The sequence below is a fragment of the Schistocerca piceifrons genome, chromosome 6, assembly GCF_021461385.2.
Source record: "Schistocerca piceifrons isolate TAMUIC-IGC-003096 chromosome 6, iqSchPice1.1, whole genome shotgun sequence".
Lineage (NCBI taxonomy): Eukaryota > Metazoa > Arthropoda > Insecta > Orthoptera > Acrididae > Schistocerca > Schistocerca piceifrons.
Window position 1 is genome coordinate 254,920,340 of NC_060143.1, and position 20,709 is coordinate 254,941,048.

Sequence of the window (20,709 nt, forward strand, 5' to 3'; positions counted from 1 at the left end):
TTTGCGTCAGGACAATGACCAGTCTCGTGTGCAGTTCTCTGCTTCTTCCATCACTGACGGAATGACACACAAGATAGTTACCACTGCCAGCCTACCTATTAGGCACAAGGTTAGACGCCTCAACCCTATTAAGTTGCACACGGCCCAGCAGCAAATTAACTAAGTTTTGTAGGCAGGTATCTTGCAGCCGCCAGACAGCAACTAGTCTTCAATGATTCACCTCGTCCCCAAACACGACAGTTCTTTCTAAAAGCGTGGCAATTACAGATGTTTAAACGCTCGTACCATCATAGATAATTACCCCAGGCCTAACATAAATGATTTCAGTCACATGTTATTAGGCACTACAATCTTCAGTGTTATTGACTGTAAACATGCCTACCACCAGATTCTCGTAGCAACGGAAGACATCCCTAAAATAGCTATTATCATGCAGCTTTGTTTGTCCCAATACAACTTCATGCCATTTGGCCTAAAAAACACGGCGCAAATGTGGAAGCGTTTCATTGACTCCACCTTATGACAGTTCGAGTTTTGCTTTGCATATCTGGATGACATACTCATTTTCAGCAAGTCAGCTGAGGAACATGAAAATCATTTATCCACAGTCCTCCAGACCTTGAACTCCAATGGCATCAAGGTCAACAAAGACAAATTCCAACTGCGCCAGTCTTCCGTCACTTTCTTGGGTTACACTGTCTCCACTGACAGAATACAGCCTCCCAAATCTTGTGTGCAGGTCATCACATCAATGCCACTCCCTGCTACATACAAAGAATTCCGATGTTTCCTGGGCACAATAAATCACTACCGCCATCACCCGCCCTCTTCCGCCGCCGTGCAGGCCCCACTGACAGACTTGCTGCGCTGACGGACTCGCTGTCGGGTAAACAGACTTCAGGACTCAAACCCGTTTGCTGGACTGCACCTATGCTGAAGGCTTTCAATGCATTAAAGATTTCTTTAGCTCATGCCGTGACAATAGCCTACCCCAACCCCTCGGCCAAGTTTTTCATCACTACAGATGCCAGCGACATCGTAGTGGGATTGGTACTACAGCAATGCAAGGCAGACATAGTTTTTTTAGAGAAGAAATGAAGAGGAGAAACCATCAACAGCCCAGAAGAAATACTCTGCTTTCGATAGAGAAATCCTTGTGGTCTACAAGGCCGTCAAACACTTCTGCCCCGACGTGGAGGGTCGCTCGTTCTTCATCCTCACGGATCACAAATCCCCTCGCAGACGTTTTCTGCAATCCCCCCCCCCACGACAACCTACCCCCTTGACGTTTCTGCCACTTTGATCTAGTCTCCCAATTCACAACCAACGTTCACTACATCAGAGACATGGACAACATCGCCGCAGATTTTTCCCATGGATCAATTCTATTTCACGCATCATTGACTTATCCAACGTTGCCGCCCTAAAATCCTCAGACAAGGAATCTCAAGCTCTCCTCACAGACCCTCAAACATCCCTTGTGTTTACCAAAGCTAAATTCCCTGGCATTGTGGACGAGGTGTGGTACGACTCTTATGCCTGTTACTCCCACCCTCCCTGCACTGGCAGGTCTTCGACACACTGCATAACCTCACTCATTCTGGTGTCCGCACCACTACATGGCTCGTCTCTGAGCGTTTCGTTTGGAAAAATATAAAACTGGACTGTCAGACCTGGGCATGCAGCTGAATCCCTTGCCAATGCAACAAAATCTGCCACCACACCACCCCACCACTGGGCAAGTTCGACATCCCCCCCAGGTCGATTTCATCATGTACATATCGATCTTATCGGTCCTCTTCCATCATCGGAGGGCCACAGAGACATTCTATCCACAATCGACAACATGTCCTGCTGGGTAGAGGTAGTTCCCTTACCTAACATTACTGCTGACACCGTGGCCAACGGTTTTACCTCCTCGTGGATTGCTTGGTTCGGTTGTCCGACTATCACCACCACCGACCAGCATCGGCAGTTTGAGTCTTCCCTGTTCACCATTTTATGTAAAGTCTGTGACGAAGAAAATTCACACCACAGCCTACCACCCACAAAGCAACATGTTAATAGAACAGTGGCACCGCACTCTAAAAGTGGCCCTCAGGTGCCACCACTCCCTCTGGTCCGAAGCACTTCCATGGGTGCTCCTCGACCTCTGTTCAACTTTCAAGCCCAACTTACAGGGAACTATCTCAGAATTCGTTTTTGGGGAGAACCCAATCCTACCAGGGGAACTCATTCAGCCTCAGGTACCCACAGATTCCCCCCCCCCCCCCCCTCCCTAGATTACGTAAGTGGCATGCACACTCACTTCAAACATGCATCCCTGCATCCACCTATCAGCCACTCCCCACCGGACACTTATGTGCAAACTGCTCGCAACACTTGCTCCCATGTAATGCTGAGAGATGATTCAGTCTGACAACCTCTGCAACCACCTTACCTCAGCCCCTTTAAAGTCCTCGGTGGTGCAGTACAACTTTCGACATCATCGTGAAAGACAGTCCACAAACTGTTTCGTTACACCGACTCAAACCCGCATACGTGGACCCCGACGCCCCTCTGCTGGCTCAGTCTTATTCTCTTAATGACTCTCCCGCCATGGTGTCCGACACTGTTTCTCCTTGGGCCACCATGCCAATTTGTTCATCCAATGCCTCCCCATGACCTATCGCGGGGTTTCTCAGACACGGCAACCTCCACCCCGTGTGCGGGTTTTGCTGCTATCTCATTGACTACAGACACATCCTGTCCCATAGTCACCCTGCTCTGCAATGTACTCCCACACAGCATGGACAACATTTCAATTTTCACTCTTGATGACCGAGTTCTCATTATACTCACAGGCACCGTGGCCTCGCCACCGAACGACCAGTTAAACGTGTGTTGTGCGTAGCCTCACCCTCCCTCGTGAGTGCTATCCAATGACAATTCTCACACCATCTCACCGAATGGCTCGATTAGCATCGGGGCTTGCCACACATACACCCCACCATCCCCCGTTCTTCCCGCCTGCTCTCGGGAAGGCTGCCACATCGTCCGTCCTCACTGGCTGAATGACTTCGAGGCGGACCTGCCTCCCGTCGCTCCGCCTCCGCACCTCGCCCCAGGCGACGTGGAGGTCCCCGTCGTGTGTCTACTATCTCATATGACCACCAACAGCATCAACGCCCACGTGGTCTTCCCTCAAGACTCACCTGCGGTACTCCATACTGCGGGGGGAGGGGGGCCTGTGTGGTGTCAATAGGCCATCTCGACCACGAATAACAATCTTTGCACTCGGATCACTCATCAGAGCCACCATGTTAATTCAGTCTGATCATCCATGTGCACACAGTACAAGGTACAAAAACATTGTCAAAATATATGTATGTGCAGATATAAATGGGGACAGTTTATTCTGTATATCGCTACTCGTATCCTGACCCCATAATGTTACCAAGAATTCCACCCTCTTTCATTGCTGTTTTAGTATTATAAACTGTTTCGACTCTGGTACAAACTAAAGAAATTTGCACTTTAATTCCACTGAAAAGCAACTACACACAAAAATGCTAAATGAATAGTATAATCATTATGTAGAGTGTGGTTTGTTACAATGATACAATTTCAAAACAAGGTGGCATCCTCCACTTCTCCTTTATTAATTTTGTTTGTTCACCACTAGTTTCATCCTCCAGGGTGTTTCTCAACTGATTTTGTGGTTCTGTACAAAACAAAATAAACAGAGTCCCATTAATCCGAACTAATTGGGACTGGACCTTGTTCTGATTACCGATTTGTTCAGATTAACCATAATTATGGTGACGAGTTTCTAGAATGAAGTATACCAAGCAGATAAATAGGTACACCATGGTAACAAATGGGAACAAGTGTGAGAGCAATGGCTCACTCTCAGTCCCTGCCCTTGTTGAGCATTGTTGAGACCTTTGAAGTGTCTGAGGGCAGTGCTCTGCCAGTTGGCTCGCAAAGTGCTTGGTTAAGTTACTTATTGAACGATGGCACATGTAACGTTGTACTGTATTCGTTCATGTGTGGTTGTGTACGTATTTTCGTCCTGAGTAAATGTAAACATACAACGTTAACTCTCAAAGAAAAACTGAAGGCTTTGAAGCAGATAGACAATGGTGATAATGTATCTAAACTGGCAATGGAACTGGGTGTTGGTAAAGCAACCATTTTTGATTGGAAGAAGAACCAAGTGAAGCTTGAACAATCCTGAGTAACGTCTTCAGGAAAAACACTCAAAATTTGGCATACTATGAAACAGACCCAGTACAATAAAGTGGATGAAGCTCTTTTCCTTTCGTGTACACAGGAAAGATAAAGGGTAACTCCTTTGAGTGGAGCACTGGCTCAAGAGAAGGCTGTTTACCTAAACAAGTTAATGAATGGTGATGAGTCTTTTAGTGAGAGTACGGGTTGGTTGGACAGATTTTTTAAAAAAATCATGGAATCCGTCAGCTAACAATTAGTGGAGAGGAGCTTTCTTCCAACTGTGATGCAGCAAAGGAATACTTGGGTGAGTTTGGAAAAATTATATGAGAGGGAAAGTACTACCCCAACAAATTTATAACACTGATGAGACCGCGCTTAATTTTAGGGCATCGCCAACAAAAAGCCTGGCATCTAAAGCAGAAGACGATGCTCCTGGTTTTAAAATATGCCAAGATCATGTAACTTTATTAGCATGCAGCAACACTGCTGCTAATCACAAGCTGCCTCTAATGCTGATCAGCAAATCTGCTAGGCCCAGAGCTTTTACAAACTGCAACATGAAGTCCTTGCCCTTATATTATCACAACCAGAAGAAAGCACGGATGGATGGTAAGCTGTTCAAAGAATGGTTTCACGGCTAGTCTGTTGCCTCTGTTCGACAGTTTTCTAAGGAAAATCATTTGTCTCGCCGTGCAGCCCTTTTGATTGATAATGTGCCATCTCACACCAGCACTGAGGAATTAGGTGATGGAGAAATTGTGGCGAAGCTTTTGCCGCCGAATGTTCCACCACTTCTACAGCAGATAGACCAGAGGGTACTGCAAACATTATAACTGATTTACTGAAAACAATTTTTAAGAATACTGATCCATGAACCATGGACCTTGCCGTTGGTGGGGAGGCTTGCGTGCCTCAGCGATACAGATGGCCGTACCGTAGGTGCAACCACAACGGAGGGGTATCTGTTGAGAGGCCAGACAAACATGTGGTTCCTGAAGAGGGGCAGCAGCCTTTTCAGTAGTTGCAGGGGCAACAGTCTGGATGATTGACTGATATGGCCTTGTAACATTAACCAAAACGGCCTTGCTGTGCTGGTACTGCGAACGGCTGAAAGCAAGGGGAAACTACAGCCGTAAATTTTCCTGAGGACATACAGCTTTACTGTATGATTAAATGATGATAGCGTCCTCTTGGGTAAAATATTCCGGAGGTAAAATAGTCCCCCATTCGGATCTCCGGGCGGGGACTACTCAAGAGGACGTCGTTATCAGGAGAAAGAAAACTGGCGTTCTACGGATCGGAGCGTGGTATGTCAGATCCCTTAATCGGGCAGGTAGGTTAGATAATTTAAAAAGGGAAATGGATAGGTTAAAGTTAGATATAGTGGGAATTAGTGAAGTTCGGTGGCAGGAGGAACAAGAATTTTGCTCAGGTGATTACAGGGTTATAAATACAAAATCAAATAGGGGTAATGCAGGAGTAGGTTTAATAATGAATAAAAAAATAGGAGTGCGGGTTAGCTACTAGAAACAGCATAGTGAATGCATTATTGTGGCCAAGATAGACACAAAGCCCATGCCTACTACAGTAGTACAAGTTTATATGCCAACTAGCTCTGCAGATGAAGAAATTGATGAAATGTATGACGAGATAAAAGAAATTATTCAGGTAGTGAAGGGAGACGAAAATTTAATAGTCATGGGTGACTGGAATTCGTCAGTAGGAAAAGGGAGAGAAGGAAACAAAGTAGGTGAATATGGATTGGGGAGAAGAAATGAAAGAGGAAGCCGCCTTGTAGAATTTTGCACAGAGCATAACTTAATCACAGCTAACACTTGGTTCAAGAATCATAAAAGAAGGTTGTATACCTGGAAGAATCCTGGAGATACTAAAAGGTATCAGATAGATTATATAATGGTAAGACAGAGATTTAGAAACCAGGTTTTAAATTGCAAGACATTTCCGGGTGCAGATGTGGATTCTGACCACAACCTATTGGTTATGAACTGCAGATTGAAACTGAAGAAACTGCAAAAAGGTGGGAATTTAAGGAGATGGGATCTGGATAAACTGACTAAACCAGAGGTTGTACAGAATTTCAGGGAGAGCATAAGGGAACAATTGGCAGGAATGGGGGAAAGAAATACAGTAGAAGAAGAATGGGTAGCTCTGAGGGATGAAGTAGTGAAGGCAGCAGAGGATCAAGTAGGTAAAAGGACGAGGGCTAATAGAAATCCTTGGGTAACAGAAGAAATATTGAATTTAATTGATGAAAGGAGAAAATATAAAAATGCAGTAAATGAAGCAGGCAAAAAGGAATACAAACGTCTCAAAAATGAGATCGACAAGAAGTGCAAATGGCTAAGCAGGGATGGCTAGAGGACAAATGTAAGGATGTAGAGGCTTGTCTCACTAGGGGGTAAGATAGATACTGCCTACAGGAAAATTAAAGAGACCTTTGGAGAGAAGAGAACCACTTGTATGAATATCAAGAGCTCAGATGGCAACCCGGTTCTAAGCAAAGAAGGGAAGGCAGAAAGGTGGAAGGAGTATATAGAGGGTTTATACAAGGGCGATGTACTTGAGGACAATATTATGGAAATGGAAGAGGATGTAGATGAAGATGAAATGGGAGATAAGATACTGCGTGAAGAGTTTGACAGAGCACTGAGAGACCTGAGTCCAAACAAGGCCCCGGGAGTAGACAGCATTCCATTAGAACTACTGATGGCCTTGGGAGAGCCAGTCATGACAAAATTCTACCATCTGGTGAGCAAGATGTATGAGACAGGCGAAATACCCACAGACTTCAAGAAGAATATGATAATTCCCATCCCAAAGAAAGCAGGTGTCGACAGATGTGAAAATTACTGAACTATCAGTTTAATAAGTCACAGCTGCAAAATACTAACGCGAATTCTTTACAGACGAATGGAAAAACTGGTAGAAGCGGACCTCGGGGAAGATCAGTTTGGATTCCGTAGAAATGTTGGAACACGTGAGGCAATACTAACCTTACGACTTATCTTAGAAGAAAGATTAAGAAAAGGCAAACCTACATTTCTAGCATTTGTAGACTTAGAGAAAGCTTTTGACAAAGTTAACTGGAATACTCTCTTTCAAATTCTGAAGGTGGCAGGGGTAAAATACGGGGAGCGAAAGGCTATTTACAATTTGTACAGAAACCACATGGCAGTTATAAGAGTCGAGGGGCATGAAAGGGAAGCAGTGGTTGGGAAAGGAGTGAGACAGGGTTGTAGCCTCTCCCCTATGTTATTCAATCTGTATATCGAGCAAGCAGTAAAGGGAAAAAAAGAAAAATTCGGAGTAGGTATTAAAATTCATGGAGAAGAAGTAAAAACTTTAAGGTTCGCCGATGACATTGTAATTCTGTCAGAGACAGCAAAGGACTTGGAAGAGCAGTTGAACGGAATGGACAGTGTCTTGAAAGGAGGATATAAGATGAACATCAACAAAAGCAAAACGAGGATAATGGAATGTAGTCAAATTAAATCTGGTGATGCTGAGGGGATCAGATTAGGAAATGAGACACTTGAAGTAGTAAAGAGTTCTGCTATTTAGGGAGTAAAATAACTGATGATGGTCGAAGTAGAGAGGATATAAAATGTAGACTGGCAATGGCAAGGAAATCGTTTCTGAAGAAGAGAAATTTGTTAACATCGAGTATAGATTTAAGTGTCAGGAAGTCGTTTCTGAAAGTATTTGTATGGAGTGTAGCCATGTATGGAAGTGAAACGTGGACAATAAATAGTTTAGACAAGAAGAGAATAGAAGCTTTCGAAATGTGGTGCTACAGAAGAATGCTGAAGATAAGGTGGGTAGATCACGTAACTAATGAGGAGGTATTGAATAGGATTGAGGAGAAGAGAAGTTTGTGGCACAACTTGACTAGAAGAAGGGATCGGTTGGTAGGACATGTTTTGAGGCATCAAGCGATCACAAATTTAGCATTGGAGGGCAGCGTGGAGGGTAAAAATCATAGAGGGAGACCAAGAGATGAATACACTAAGCAGATTCAAAAGGATGTAGGTTGCAGTAGGTACTGGGAGATGAAGAAGTTTGCACAGGATAGAGTAGCATGGAGAGCTGCATCAAACCAGTCAGGACTGAAGACCACAACAACAACAACAACAACAACAACAACAACAACAACAACAACAGATCCAAGATGATGATATTCCTTTAGTGGACAAAATAAAAAAGACCAATGTGAAGGATGTTGTTTATTGGGCTGCTGAGGCATGGTAGAATATTTCAGAAAATACTCTGAGAAAATCGTGGAGAAAACTGGACATCTCTTCAATTTCAGGACAACCTAGTTGAAAATGAAGAGGAAAATCTACTACAAATGATACAGACAATCCCTGGGTGTGAAGAAGCTAGTGAAGGAGACGTAGATGAATGGATAGCAGCAGATGGGGTATGTGTGGAGAACCTTCCTGATGCTGATTTAGTTGCTGCTGTGACTCAAGACCAGGAGGAAGTGGACTGCTGTGATGGAAGCGACAATGAGCCTGAAAGAGACAAAGGAGAGCTGGTGACACAGCAGAAGCCCTTGACCTTGTGCTACATTATTTGGAGCAACCACCCACTGCTGCTGCTGCTGCTGATTTGATGTTTATGAGATGATGGTGCAACTATGCGTCAGAACAGAAGTCTTCATTACATCAAAAAAACAATGAGTTTTTGTCATCTAAAAAGTAAGGATAAACTTAAGTAACTTTGACAGCTTTTCTTGCATTGTTATGCATTGTTAAAACCAAATGTTTTCTTGCCAATTTTTCTAATACGAGGGCTATCCACAAAGTACATTACGTTTTGGAATTAAAATTAAATAAAGTATTGGAAATTTTTTTTATTATATACAGATGAAAGCGACACTTAAATACTACTTTTCTACATAGTTGCCATTTAAATTAGGGCACTTATCATAGCGATGGACGAGCTTGGAAATTCCTTCGGCATAAAATTCGGCCGCAGCACCTTCAACCACGTGGTTACCTCTTCTTGAAGCTGTGCATCGTCATCAAAATGCTGCATAGCCAACCACTTCTTCATTGCTGGGAATAAGTGGAAGTCGCTCGGTGCCAGGTCGGGACTGTACGGTGGATGAGGAAACAACTCCCACTTAAAAGATTCGAGAACTTCACTAGTGGCATTTGCCATGTGGGCCCGGGTGTTGTCGTGAATCAGCAACATCTCTGAGCCCAACTTTCCCCTGCGCTTGTTTTATATTGCTCTTCTGAGGTTGTGCAGAGTTTGTCAATACCTCTGAGAGTTTATTGCAGTGCCTCTTTCCAGGAAATCCACAAAAATCACACCTTTTCTGTCCCAAAAGACAGTCGCCATCACCTTCCTTGCTGACATTGTCTGCATGCATTTCTTGCATTTTTGGGGGAATTTGTGTTCCCCCACTGCACTGACTGCAATTTTGTGTTGCAGTTCACATACTTAACCCATGTTTCATCACCAGTAGCGATGCGATTGAGTAATGAGTCGCCATCTTTCTTGTAAGCGTCCAAAAACGTTAACGCTGCAGCCATTCGCTGATTTTTGTGAATCTCTGTCAAGATTTTTGGTATCCATCTTGCACAAAACTTGTGGTAACCAAGCTTTTCGGTAATGATTTCGTGCAACAAACTTCGTGAAATTTGTGGAAATCTGAGAGAGAGTTCCGTTATTGTGAAATTACGCTTTTCACGGACCGCGGTATCGACTTTTTCGACAAGTTCGGCAGTCACTATGCTGGGTCTAACACTTCGCTCTTCGTCGTGAACGTTAGTTCGGCCATTTTTAAGTTTTATGACCCATTGACGCACTCCACCTTCAGTGATTATGTTGTCCCCATACACTTCACAAAGCTGCCGATAGATTTCTATCGGTGCACAGTTTTTTGCAGTCAGAAACCTTATTACAGCAAGCACTTCACACTTCGCGTCATTTTCAATTAACGCTGACATTTCAAACTGTCACAGTAACTCAACGGAGTACAGCACGAACCTCTCACTAGCACGGCAGGATGCCGACTGAGCAGCGGAATGCCATGACACCAATATGGCCATGCTAGCCCCGCCCCTAACGGACACAAACGAAAAACGTGATGTACTTTGTGGATAGCCCTCATACATGTTTACTGTCCTGTGCAAATTAAAATGGAGTGTATGTACAGCAATTTACTGCACAAAAACAGATGGCGTTACCATCGCATATACAAGGTACGAAAGGGCAGTTAATTGGTGGCACTATAATTTCTACTCAGGCGATTCACATGAAAAGATTTCTGACGTGATTGTGGCTGCACAATGGGAAGTAACAGATGTAACACAAAATGGTAGTTGAAGCTAGACACACAGGGTATTCCATTTCAGAAATCATTATGGAAGTCAATATTCTAATATCTACAGTGTCAAGAGTGAGCTGAGAATACCAAATTTCAGGCATTACCTCTCACCACAGACAATGCAGTGGCAAACGGCCTTTACTTAATGACAGAGCACCAGCATTTGCACAGAGTTCCCACATCGACAAGCAACACTTCATAAAATAACTGCAGCAGCTCTCTTCGGCTAGTAATTATATCGGATGGATCCTAGATGACTAGAAAACCATGGCCTGGTCAGGTGAGTTGTGATCTTCATTGGTAGGGTAGGGTTTGAGTGTGGCGCAAACCACATGAACTCATGGACCCTAGTTGTCAACAAGGCACTGTGCAAGCTGGTGGTGGTTCCATAATGGTGTGGGTTGTTTTTGGAATGGACTGGGTCCTCTGGTCCCACTGAACTGATCGTTGACTGAAGATGGTTACGTTTAGATACTTTGAGACCATTTGCCGCCATTCACAGACTTCATGTTCCCAAACAATGAGGTCATGTCACTGGGCCACAACTGTTCACATCTGGTTTGAAGAACATTCTGGACAATTGGAGTGAATGGTTTGGCCACCCAGATTGCCTGCCAGGGACCCCATCAAACACTTATGGGACATAATTACAAGGATAATTTGTGCACAACATCCTTCACTGGCAACACTTCCACAATTATGGTCAGCAATAGAGACAGCATGGCTCAGTATTTCTGCAGGCACCTACAACAACTTGTTGAATCCATGCCAGGTCAAGTTGCTGCACTGTACCGCATGGATTTTTTTTTTTTTTGTGGGGTTTTCAGGCACTCAACTACTGAGGTCATTAGCACCCATTCACAAATGTAAACTCGGGGGGGGGGGGGGGGGGGGGGCAAGAAAGTTCTTACAAAGATGCAGATAAAATAATTAAAAGAGTTAGATGTCTTTGGATAAGTCCGTCAAAGTAATAAAATGAAGAACACGAGCAGCTGCTCGGGCGTCATCAGCTAAAATTTCCTGTAGGGTAGAGGGCAGAGACAGGGCAACACGAGATTGATTAAAACTGGGACACGACAATAAAACATGGTGCACTGTCAATGCATGACCACAAGGGCACTGCGGGGCGGGGTCACCGGATAGCAGGTAGCGGTGGCTAAACTGGCAATGCCCAATCCGCAACCTGGCCAAAATGACCTCTCGCTGAGATGGTCGGGAGGAGGTTGTCCAAGCTGTTGGGAACGGTTTTATGGCCCGGAGCTTATTTTCTTGAAGTGACAACCAAGTATCCCACCATAATGACACAAACCTCTTACAAACAACCCCACTAATGTCAGACAATGGGACACAAAGGAAGGCTGGCCGAGGCAGAAGGACTGCAGCCTTGGCCGCAGCATCAGCAGCCTCATTCCCAGGCACTCCTACATGGCTTGGAACCCACATAAAGCTGACAGGAGAGCCATCATCAGCAAAAAGAATGGAGGGATTGCTGGATCTGTTGCACCAAGGGATGGACCGGATATGGAGCTCCAAGGCTCTGAAGAGCACCGAGTGAATCAGAGCAGAGTACATACGGAGAATGGCAGTGGCGGCGGACATACTGAATGGCCTGAGAGAGAGCAAGGAGCTCAGCCGTAAAGCTGTACCGCATGGAATTAGAGCCCACACGATATTAGGAGGTATCCCACAACTTTTGTCACCTCAGTGTATATTATCTTCAAAACAGAAATGTAATTATGTAAATGTATTTTAAATACAGATCCAAAGAATCACTTTAGAGTGCCGTAGAAGGCTTAAACTAATTGTGAATAAATGAAATTACTACAGGAAGATCGAAAACGCCACCTTCATTTATCAAAGCACTACTGCCAAACTTGCTATGAAGGATTTATGATTGTTTAACAATTTTTCACAAAAGACATTGGTAACAACCAAATATTCATTTCCACTCACCGAGCAAATGGTAGTTAGACTCCCGCTCATACTTGAAGGTTAGCCGACCATATGATACGTGATTTAAGTTCTTCAGCCATTCAAAGAATGATACTGTGACACCACCGGCATTGATATAGAGGTCAGGGATTACAAGAATATTGCGCTCAATCAGTATCTTGTCAGCTGCTGGTGTTGTAGGTCCATTAGCTGCCTCTGCAATGATCTGTGAAAGTATATAGGATGGTAACTGACAAGGAAAAAAAAAAAAAAAATATTTAACTTAGAAGTAAATCGAAAAAATCCATTGCATTTATGTCTTTTTTTCGAATCTGGACCCAATGTGAGCCATGTTATGTCTAAATAAATCAAAGTGAGTTTAGAATAATTATTATTAAATTTGAGAAATGGTTCAAAGTGCTGCATATAAGACAATACCTTTGCTTGGATACGATGAGCATTTTGTTTCGTGATAACCTTTTCAATAGCTGCAGGGACAAAAATATCACATTCTTCATACATAAGATTCTCTCCTTGGTAAGGCTGAGCTCCAGGAAACCCTACTACAGTTCCATTTTCAATACGATAATCTTCTAGTTGCTGTAATAAAAGAAAAAGCAATATTCATCAAATCTGCTCATCTACGACATGCCACCTGAAACATAATTTCTTCCGCCAGTACCTCAGTTCCTACCTTCCAAACTTAACAGAAGCTAAAAAAGTAGTTGTGAATCATTTTCAGTAAAAAATAATTTTGTTAAAAGAACTGTACAATAGAATTCATTAGTGTGTAGAATGCTGAATTTCGGTGGTTATATATATCGCCATCTGCCTTCACCACACACGCAGAAAATTGCCCTGCAGTTGCAGCATACTTCATCCATGACATGGTTACTGTGAAACCTGTGGCTAATGTTTATAAAATTCAAAGTATTTGTGACAGTACACTGTCCACGTTTCTGTCGTGTTTCACACTTCCCTCTTTGTTGATCCTTTTTTAAAATTTTTCCTTAGATTTTTACATCTCTTTCTTTTTATACATTACTGTACTCCACTTCTTCTTTTATCTCAATCTTATTATGCCTGCTTTGCACCCTAGTTTGTTGTTCGTAGTTGTGTGTGATCTACAGATTAGTTTATACTCATTAATTAACTGGAATTACAACCTCTAATATATTTCAGCACAACATCTGAGTCACAAAATAAATCTCTCACATTCCACTTTAATAGTGATTTTTGATTATCCAAGGCACTTACTCAACACCAGAATGAAAGTTGCCTCCTTTTTCAGCAGCCCGAGAATGAGAAGGTGGAGGCGGCAATAATAATAGTTAAAACTATAATCACCACCAAAATTTGCTGGACATTCACTGGTGAATAAAGGCTGCCACAAAGACTCCTCTGAATTACAGTCATCAACTATATGCAGCAATGATGTTCTTTCCCGTTTCCTAATGTCTGTTTTACATCACTTCCATTAGGTCATCATCTCAGTATTTTCATATACACTGTGATCAAAAGTATCCGGACACCCCCAAAAACGTATGTTTTTCATACTAGGTGCTTTGTGCTGCCACCTACTGCCAGGTACTCAATATCAGCAACCTCAGTAGTCATTAGACACCGTGAGAGAGTAGAATGGGGCACTGCGGAACTCACGGGCTTTGAACGTGGTCAGGTGATTGGGTGTCACTTGTGTCATACACTACTAAACATCCCTAGGTCCATTGTTTCCTGTGTGACAGTGAAATGGAAACATGAAGGAACACATATAGCACAAAAGCGTACAGGCCGACCTCATCTGTTGACAGTTGAAGAAGGGTCATCATGTGTAATAGGCAGATGTCTATCCAGACCATCACACAGGAATTCCAAACTGCTTCAGGACCCACTGTAAGTATTATGACAGTTAGGTGGGAGGTGAGAAAACTTGCATTTCATGGTCAAGTCACTGCTCACAAGCCACACATCACTCCGGAAAATTCCAAACGACACTTTGCTTGGTGTAAGGAGCATAAACATTGGACAATTGAACAGTGGAAAAACTTGTGTGGAGTGACAAATCATGGTACACGATGTGGTGATCCGATGGCAGGGTGAAGCTATGGTGAATGCCTGGTGAACGCCATCTGCCAGCACGTGTAGTGCCAACAGTAAAATTTGGAGATGGTGGTGATACAGTGTGGTCGTGTTTTTCATGGAGGGAACTTGCACCCCTTGTTGTTTTGCATGGCACTATCACAGCACAGGCCTACATTGATTTTTAAGCACCTTCTTGCTTCCCACTGTTCAAGAGCAATTTGGAGATGGCAACTGCATCTTTCAACATAATTGAGCACCTGTTCATAATGCACGGCCTGTGGTGGAGTGGTTTCATGATAATAACATTCCTGTGACGGACTGGTCTGCACAGAGTCCTGACCTGAATCCTATAGAAAACCTTAGGGATGTTTTGAACACCAACTTGGTGCCAGGCCTTACCTGCTGACATTGATACCTCTCCTCAGTACAGCACTCTTAAGAATGGCTTGCCATTCCTCAAGAAACCTTCCAGCACCTGATTGAATGCATGCCTGTGAGAGTGGAAGCTGCCATCAAGGCTAAGGGTGAGCCATACACGATACTGAATTCCAGTGTTACCGATGGAGTGCATCATGAACTTAAGTCATTTTCAGCCAGGTGTCCGGATACTTTTTAGCACATACTGTACTTTTTAATCTAGCAGAGAACATTCTTGGTTCATTTGCCAGCTAATCACCTGGCTATATGTCCTGCTTGTTTTCATTACAGTCAGGTAGGTTTCAAGGCCCACTTTTTATCAAGTTGTTCCACTGGTAGTGGATTTGTATCTGCACTAGAGGGAAACAGTGAAACATCATACACAAAACGAGGCCATCTGGTCTTGTTGCCTTAAAAAGCATTTGTCCTTCTGCCATGTTTAGCTATTTAAAGATATTTCCTGTGTACATCAACCTTGAACTGATTCATGGGGCAGCTGGTTAACAAAATACCAGATACCAAATTTATATAGGACCAGGTGATACATTTCTAGTGAAGTATGCAATACATTGCAGTTTCTGTATTTTAATATCTATTTATGAATGTTTCTTTCTATTAAACATACTATTTATTACTTAGTATGATTTTAAGTATGTTAATGACATGCAGATATTTCATCACATAATTTCTTATGCGAAGTTATGGTTTCGTACAAATTAACACTTTTCTCTTTGGCCAATACAATAGTTTCAGAATAAAGAAGGCAGTAGTTCATTCATGTAAAGCAATTTTTTGTATAAAGTATGTAAAATTTTTTAAACAGAAGTTTCTGGAAAACATTATAAAACATTACAGTCAACCACTCAAAATGTAAATAGTTCCTACATTCACAAACTTAACAAGATTTTAATGACTTATTAACACACAAACTAACCATTTTTGATATTGGAACATCTGTTAATGGCAGTAATAGAATTGGTTAACTTTTTCTCAATTTTGTGAACTTACTGATTGTTACTTTTTTATGCAGTAGGCACAGCGCAATGCCAAGGTTGGGGAGTAGCTCTGGTTGACTATCAGTTGTTATTGGTGGTAAAAAAAATGGATGTGAAAGATTCGTTTGGAAGAAAAATGCATCATTCGGCAGCTTAACCTAGGTCACTTTTCAGCCTTAGACAACTACCAAACTTTCCAGATAAGGATATTTTAGTTTAATTTATTCCTTCTGTCACAACATTATGTGCAAATATGACTACTTTAAAATAGTTGCACTACTGCAGCTACATAAACGGCTGTAATTTACAGGTATATTGTAACACTTTCCTGTGTTTTTCATTATTTTACCATCATGTATTTCTTGCTATAAAATATATTGTGTTCTACGAAATTCACTGCATATTATCCATGTTTATTTACTACTTTCTTTCTACTGGCTAGTTCAATATTTGTTTACATCATTTTTCCTAATGAAATAAGAAATACAATTTCCCTTTCTTACCTTTGGGTCAATTCCTTCTGGATTGTAGATTGAGCCATCTCTTTCAATTATTCCTATGCACACAGCACCTGCACGATGCAGATATCTCATAGTGTGAAGACCAACATTACCAAATCCCTGAAAGAAAACAAACATTTTTAATTTTTAAAACTCTTAATAAAAAAAGAACACATAATATGGATACAGCAATTACTGTATTGATACAGTAAGTTGTGGCAGATACTCTTATGTCAAAAGATTCACTGGTGATAAAGTTGCTATCAAATGAAAATAAGGCTATCATAATGAAATATCATCATGACCGGTACAAATTTACATTTAAATCTATAATCTGCAAATCACTGCATGTACTTTCCATTTTACCCTATAATAAGGTTTTGTCTTATTCCATTCCCATCTGCTGTGGGCAAATAACGACTGCTCACACATCTATATGAATAATGACTGCTCACACACTTATATGCATGCTGTAATTAATCTTGTCTTCAAAATTCTTATGGAAGCAATACTCACACTTAGGGAGCTGTAGTATGTTTTTAAATCCCTCTCTTAGAGCAGGTTCTTGAAACTTTAAGTAGGTTTTAATAGGATAGCTGGTATCTATCTTCCATCATCTGCCAGTGCAGTTTTTCGCAGCACCTCTGTGATATTCTCTCATGGGTCCTTTTGTTCATTCAATATCTACTGTTATTCCTTTTTCACAGAGGTGCCATATCCCTTTACAGTATTTTAGGATGGGTCATGCGAGTGTGTTTTGTACGCTACTTACTTCGTAGACTGACTGCATTCCTCTAGCATACTACCAACGATGCAGTCTGTTACCTGGTTTATTACATGTGAGCCTATGTGATCAATCTATTTCATATTTCGCCAAACTGTTAGACCCAGTTACTTTTATCCGTTTACTGATTCCAATTGTTACTCACTGATACTGCAGTCAAAGGATGCTACTTTTTGCATTTTGTGAAGTGCCCATTTTCACATTTTTCAACATTTAAGGTTTCCAATCTCTGCACCACTTTGACGCCCTGATAAGATGTGATAGCACAGATGTGGAGCTTTTCCAAGGTAGTATTACTTCATTATCGATAACTGTATCATCTGTGAAATCCGAGGTTACTATTAATATTGTCTGCAAGGCCATTAATATACAATATGTACAGCTAGATTCCCAGCTCACTTCCCTGGGGCTTCTATTTCTGTTGCTGGCTCTCCAGACAAGGTAACAGGCTGCATTATACCAAGAAATCCTCACTGCAGTTAAATTTCAGATGTTACCTCACACCATCATAGTTTTGATGACTGGTGCAAATGTAGTACTTAGTCAAATGCTTTACGAAAGTCAAGAAATATTGCATCTTCATGACTGTTTTCAACCATGGATTTCAGGATGTAATGTGAAAGAAGCCCCAGTAGGGTTTCACACACAACTAATCTTTTCAGAATCTATGATGGTTGGCATGGAGGTAATTTTGTTTGAGATACCTCATTACATTTGAGCTTGTGTGTTCAGAGATTCTTTAACAGATGGAAATGAAGGATACTGGATGGGAATTTTGTGGATCACATCTGTTACCCTTCGTAATAGACATGTGCGACATGTGCTTTCTCCCAACTGAAGAGCACAGTTTTTTGTTTGAGCAAACTCCAATATTTTACAGTTGGTCCTTGGGGATTTTTTCAATTTTAGTCATTGCAACTGTTTCTCAGTGTCTTCTCATCAAACAACTGACCACACTATTTCACGTAACTTTCAACAATGACCATTCGCTGCTCCACTTTGAATACCATTATTTCCGTTGCACTGCCCCACTGATATTGACACAGCCTGCACTGCGGTCTGCACCAGTGTGGATCACGTGGAGGGCTTACATGTGGTATGCACATCACGGTATGGTTATATGCATAAATTTACATTCAATCATATCCACTCATCTGGGCCACTTATTTGCCCCACCCTGTACTAGTTAAAAGTAGGATTTCCTTAGAAATGGGTTTGTTAATTCGGGGCTTTACTGTACTTAGGTTTTCTGCAAAAATCTCACTGCTGTACTCAGTATTTTGTGAGCTTCACTGCTTTTTAACAGCACTTCAAACTCTGGCATATTGCTGCGAAAGTTTCAGCAGTTAACTACTAGGATTTTAATACTCTCAGCAATGGATACCCTTTCTTGATTCTCATGATAGTTCTTCATTGTCTCCAAACTTTACCATTTTATGGGCTGAACAGCAATCTTCAATATGTAGTTCACAACTGACAAACTAAGGGGACATTACAGTTAACCCTATGGCTCAAGTCCAGGAAGTCTCAGCTTAGTTTTTCACAGAACCTTCAAAGTATATGGTTCGAGCCTTCCACCCTAATTAGAACCAAGATCCCATTATCATTTCTGGCGACAAAGGTACAGGCAATGAGCTTCGGGGAATTACATAGGCAAGGCAGGTCTACTCAACCTTCTCCCCCAATCATGGAATGATTGGATTATTAACATGGAGCCCACACACCAGGCATAGTTTGTTTCAATATGTACCACAATGTGCATTGGTTGGCAACATTTCCCTCAATGGCTGCCAGAACAGCCTCTTCAACGTGTTTAATTTGGCCTCAAGACATGCACAGTGAGTGCAGAAGGTGAGCCTTCTCATCCTTTGCTACATTTGACTTGACAGTGAAGGAAAGGTATGACTGATTCAGTTTCAACAAGGTACAGCACCCTGAACTTCTTAGTTAGGAGGATGGGTGTGTTGAGGTATGGAGCCCCTGGACCTACCACTGACACAGCACTCAGTCAAGTAAATGTGTGGTAATGGATCTTTTGTTCTCTGTAGAGGAGGCAGTATCTACAGGAAAGGATAATACTTGAGGTACCTCCAGCACCTCTGGTTCATGTCTCTTGGTACAGTATCTCTGGTTCATGTCTCTTGGTAGCCTTTCCAATACACCCATTCGGAAGGTAGTGCCAAACAATAAAAAAACTAAAGTGATTGGCTTGCAACTGCTGTGAGGTTGATAGAAAGAATGGACCACCTACAGAGTAGAGAAAGGTGGGACTGTTGGTTTCACTGGGACAGAATACTCTTTAAGAACCTAAATGTGACCTGATACGTTTTTATGTAGTTTGGTTTCACAAGTGGCCACTTACACTCCTGGAAATGGAAAAAAGAACACATTGACACTGGTGTGTCAGACCCACCATACTTGCTCCGGACACTGCGAGAGGGCTGTACAAGCAATGATCACACGCACGGCACAGCGGACACACCAGGAACCGCGGTGTTGGCCGTCGAATGGCGCTAGCTGCGCAGCATTTGTGCACCGCCGCCGTCAGTGTCAGCCAGTTTGCCGTGGCATACGGAGCTCCATCGCAGTCTTTAACACTGGTAGCATGCCGCGACAGCGTGGACGTGAACCGTATGTGCAGTTGACGGACTTTGAGCGAGGGCGTATAGTGGGCATGCGGGAGGCCGGGTGGACGTACCGCCGAATTGCTCAACACGTGGGGCGTGAGGTTCCACAGTACATCAATGTTGTCGCCAGTGGTCGGCGGAAGGTGCACGTGCCCGTCGACCTGGGACCGGACCGCAGCGACGCACGGATGCATGCCAAGACCGTAGGATCCTACGCAGTGCCGTAGGGGACCGCACCGCCACTTCCCAGCAAATTAGGGACACTCTTGCTCCTGGGGTATCGGCGAGGACCATTCGCAACCGTCTCCATGAAGCTGGGCTACGGTCCCGCACACCGTTAGGCCGTCTTCCGTTCACACCCCAACATCGTGCAGCCCGCCTCCAGTGGTGTCGCGACAGGCGTGAATGGAGGGACGAATGGAGACGTGTCGTCTTCAGCGATGAGAGTCGCTTCTGCCTTGGTGCCAATGATGGTCGTATGCGTGTTTGGCGCCGTGCAGGTGAGCGCCACAACCAGGACTGCATACGACCGAGGCACACAGGGCCAACACCCGGCATCATGGTGTGGGGAGCGATCTCCTACACTGGCCGTACACCACTGGTGATCGTCGAGGGGACACTGAATAGTGCACGGTACATCCAAACCGTCATCGAACCCATCGTTCTACCATTCCTAGACCGGCAAGGGAACTTGCTGTTCCAACAGGACAATGCACGTCCGCATGTATCCCGTGCCACCCAACGTGCTCTAGAAGGTGTAAGTCAACTACCCTGGCCAGCAAGATCTCCGGATCTG

At 43.1% G+C, this 20,709-nt stretch overlaps 1 protein-coding gene across 1 annotated transcript in view; it reads right to left on the reverse strand.

Annotated features, from left to right (window-relative positions):
- LOC124802744 (glutamate dehydrogenase, mitochondrial) overlaps nt 1–20,709 on the reverse strand; it is a 187,173-nt gene that overhangs the window by 19,356 nt on the left and 147,108 nt on the right. The window contains exons 5-7 of the mRNA XM_047263727.1: nt 16,506–16,622; nt 12,947–13,108; nt 12,530–12,734 (exon numbers count right to left, since the gene is read on the reverse strand). Coding sequence (XP_047119683.1) covers nt 12,530–12,734; nt 12,947–13,108; nt 16,506–16,622 — 484 coding nt within the window. The remainder of the gene's footprint in view (nt 1–12,529; nt 12,735–12,946; nt 13,109–16,505; nt 16,623–20,709) is intronic.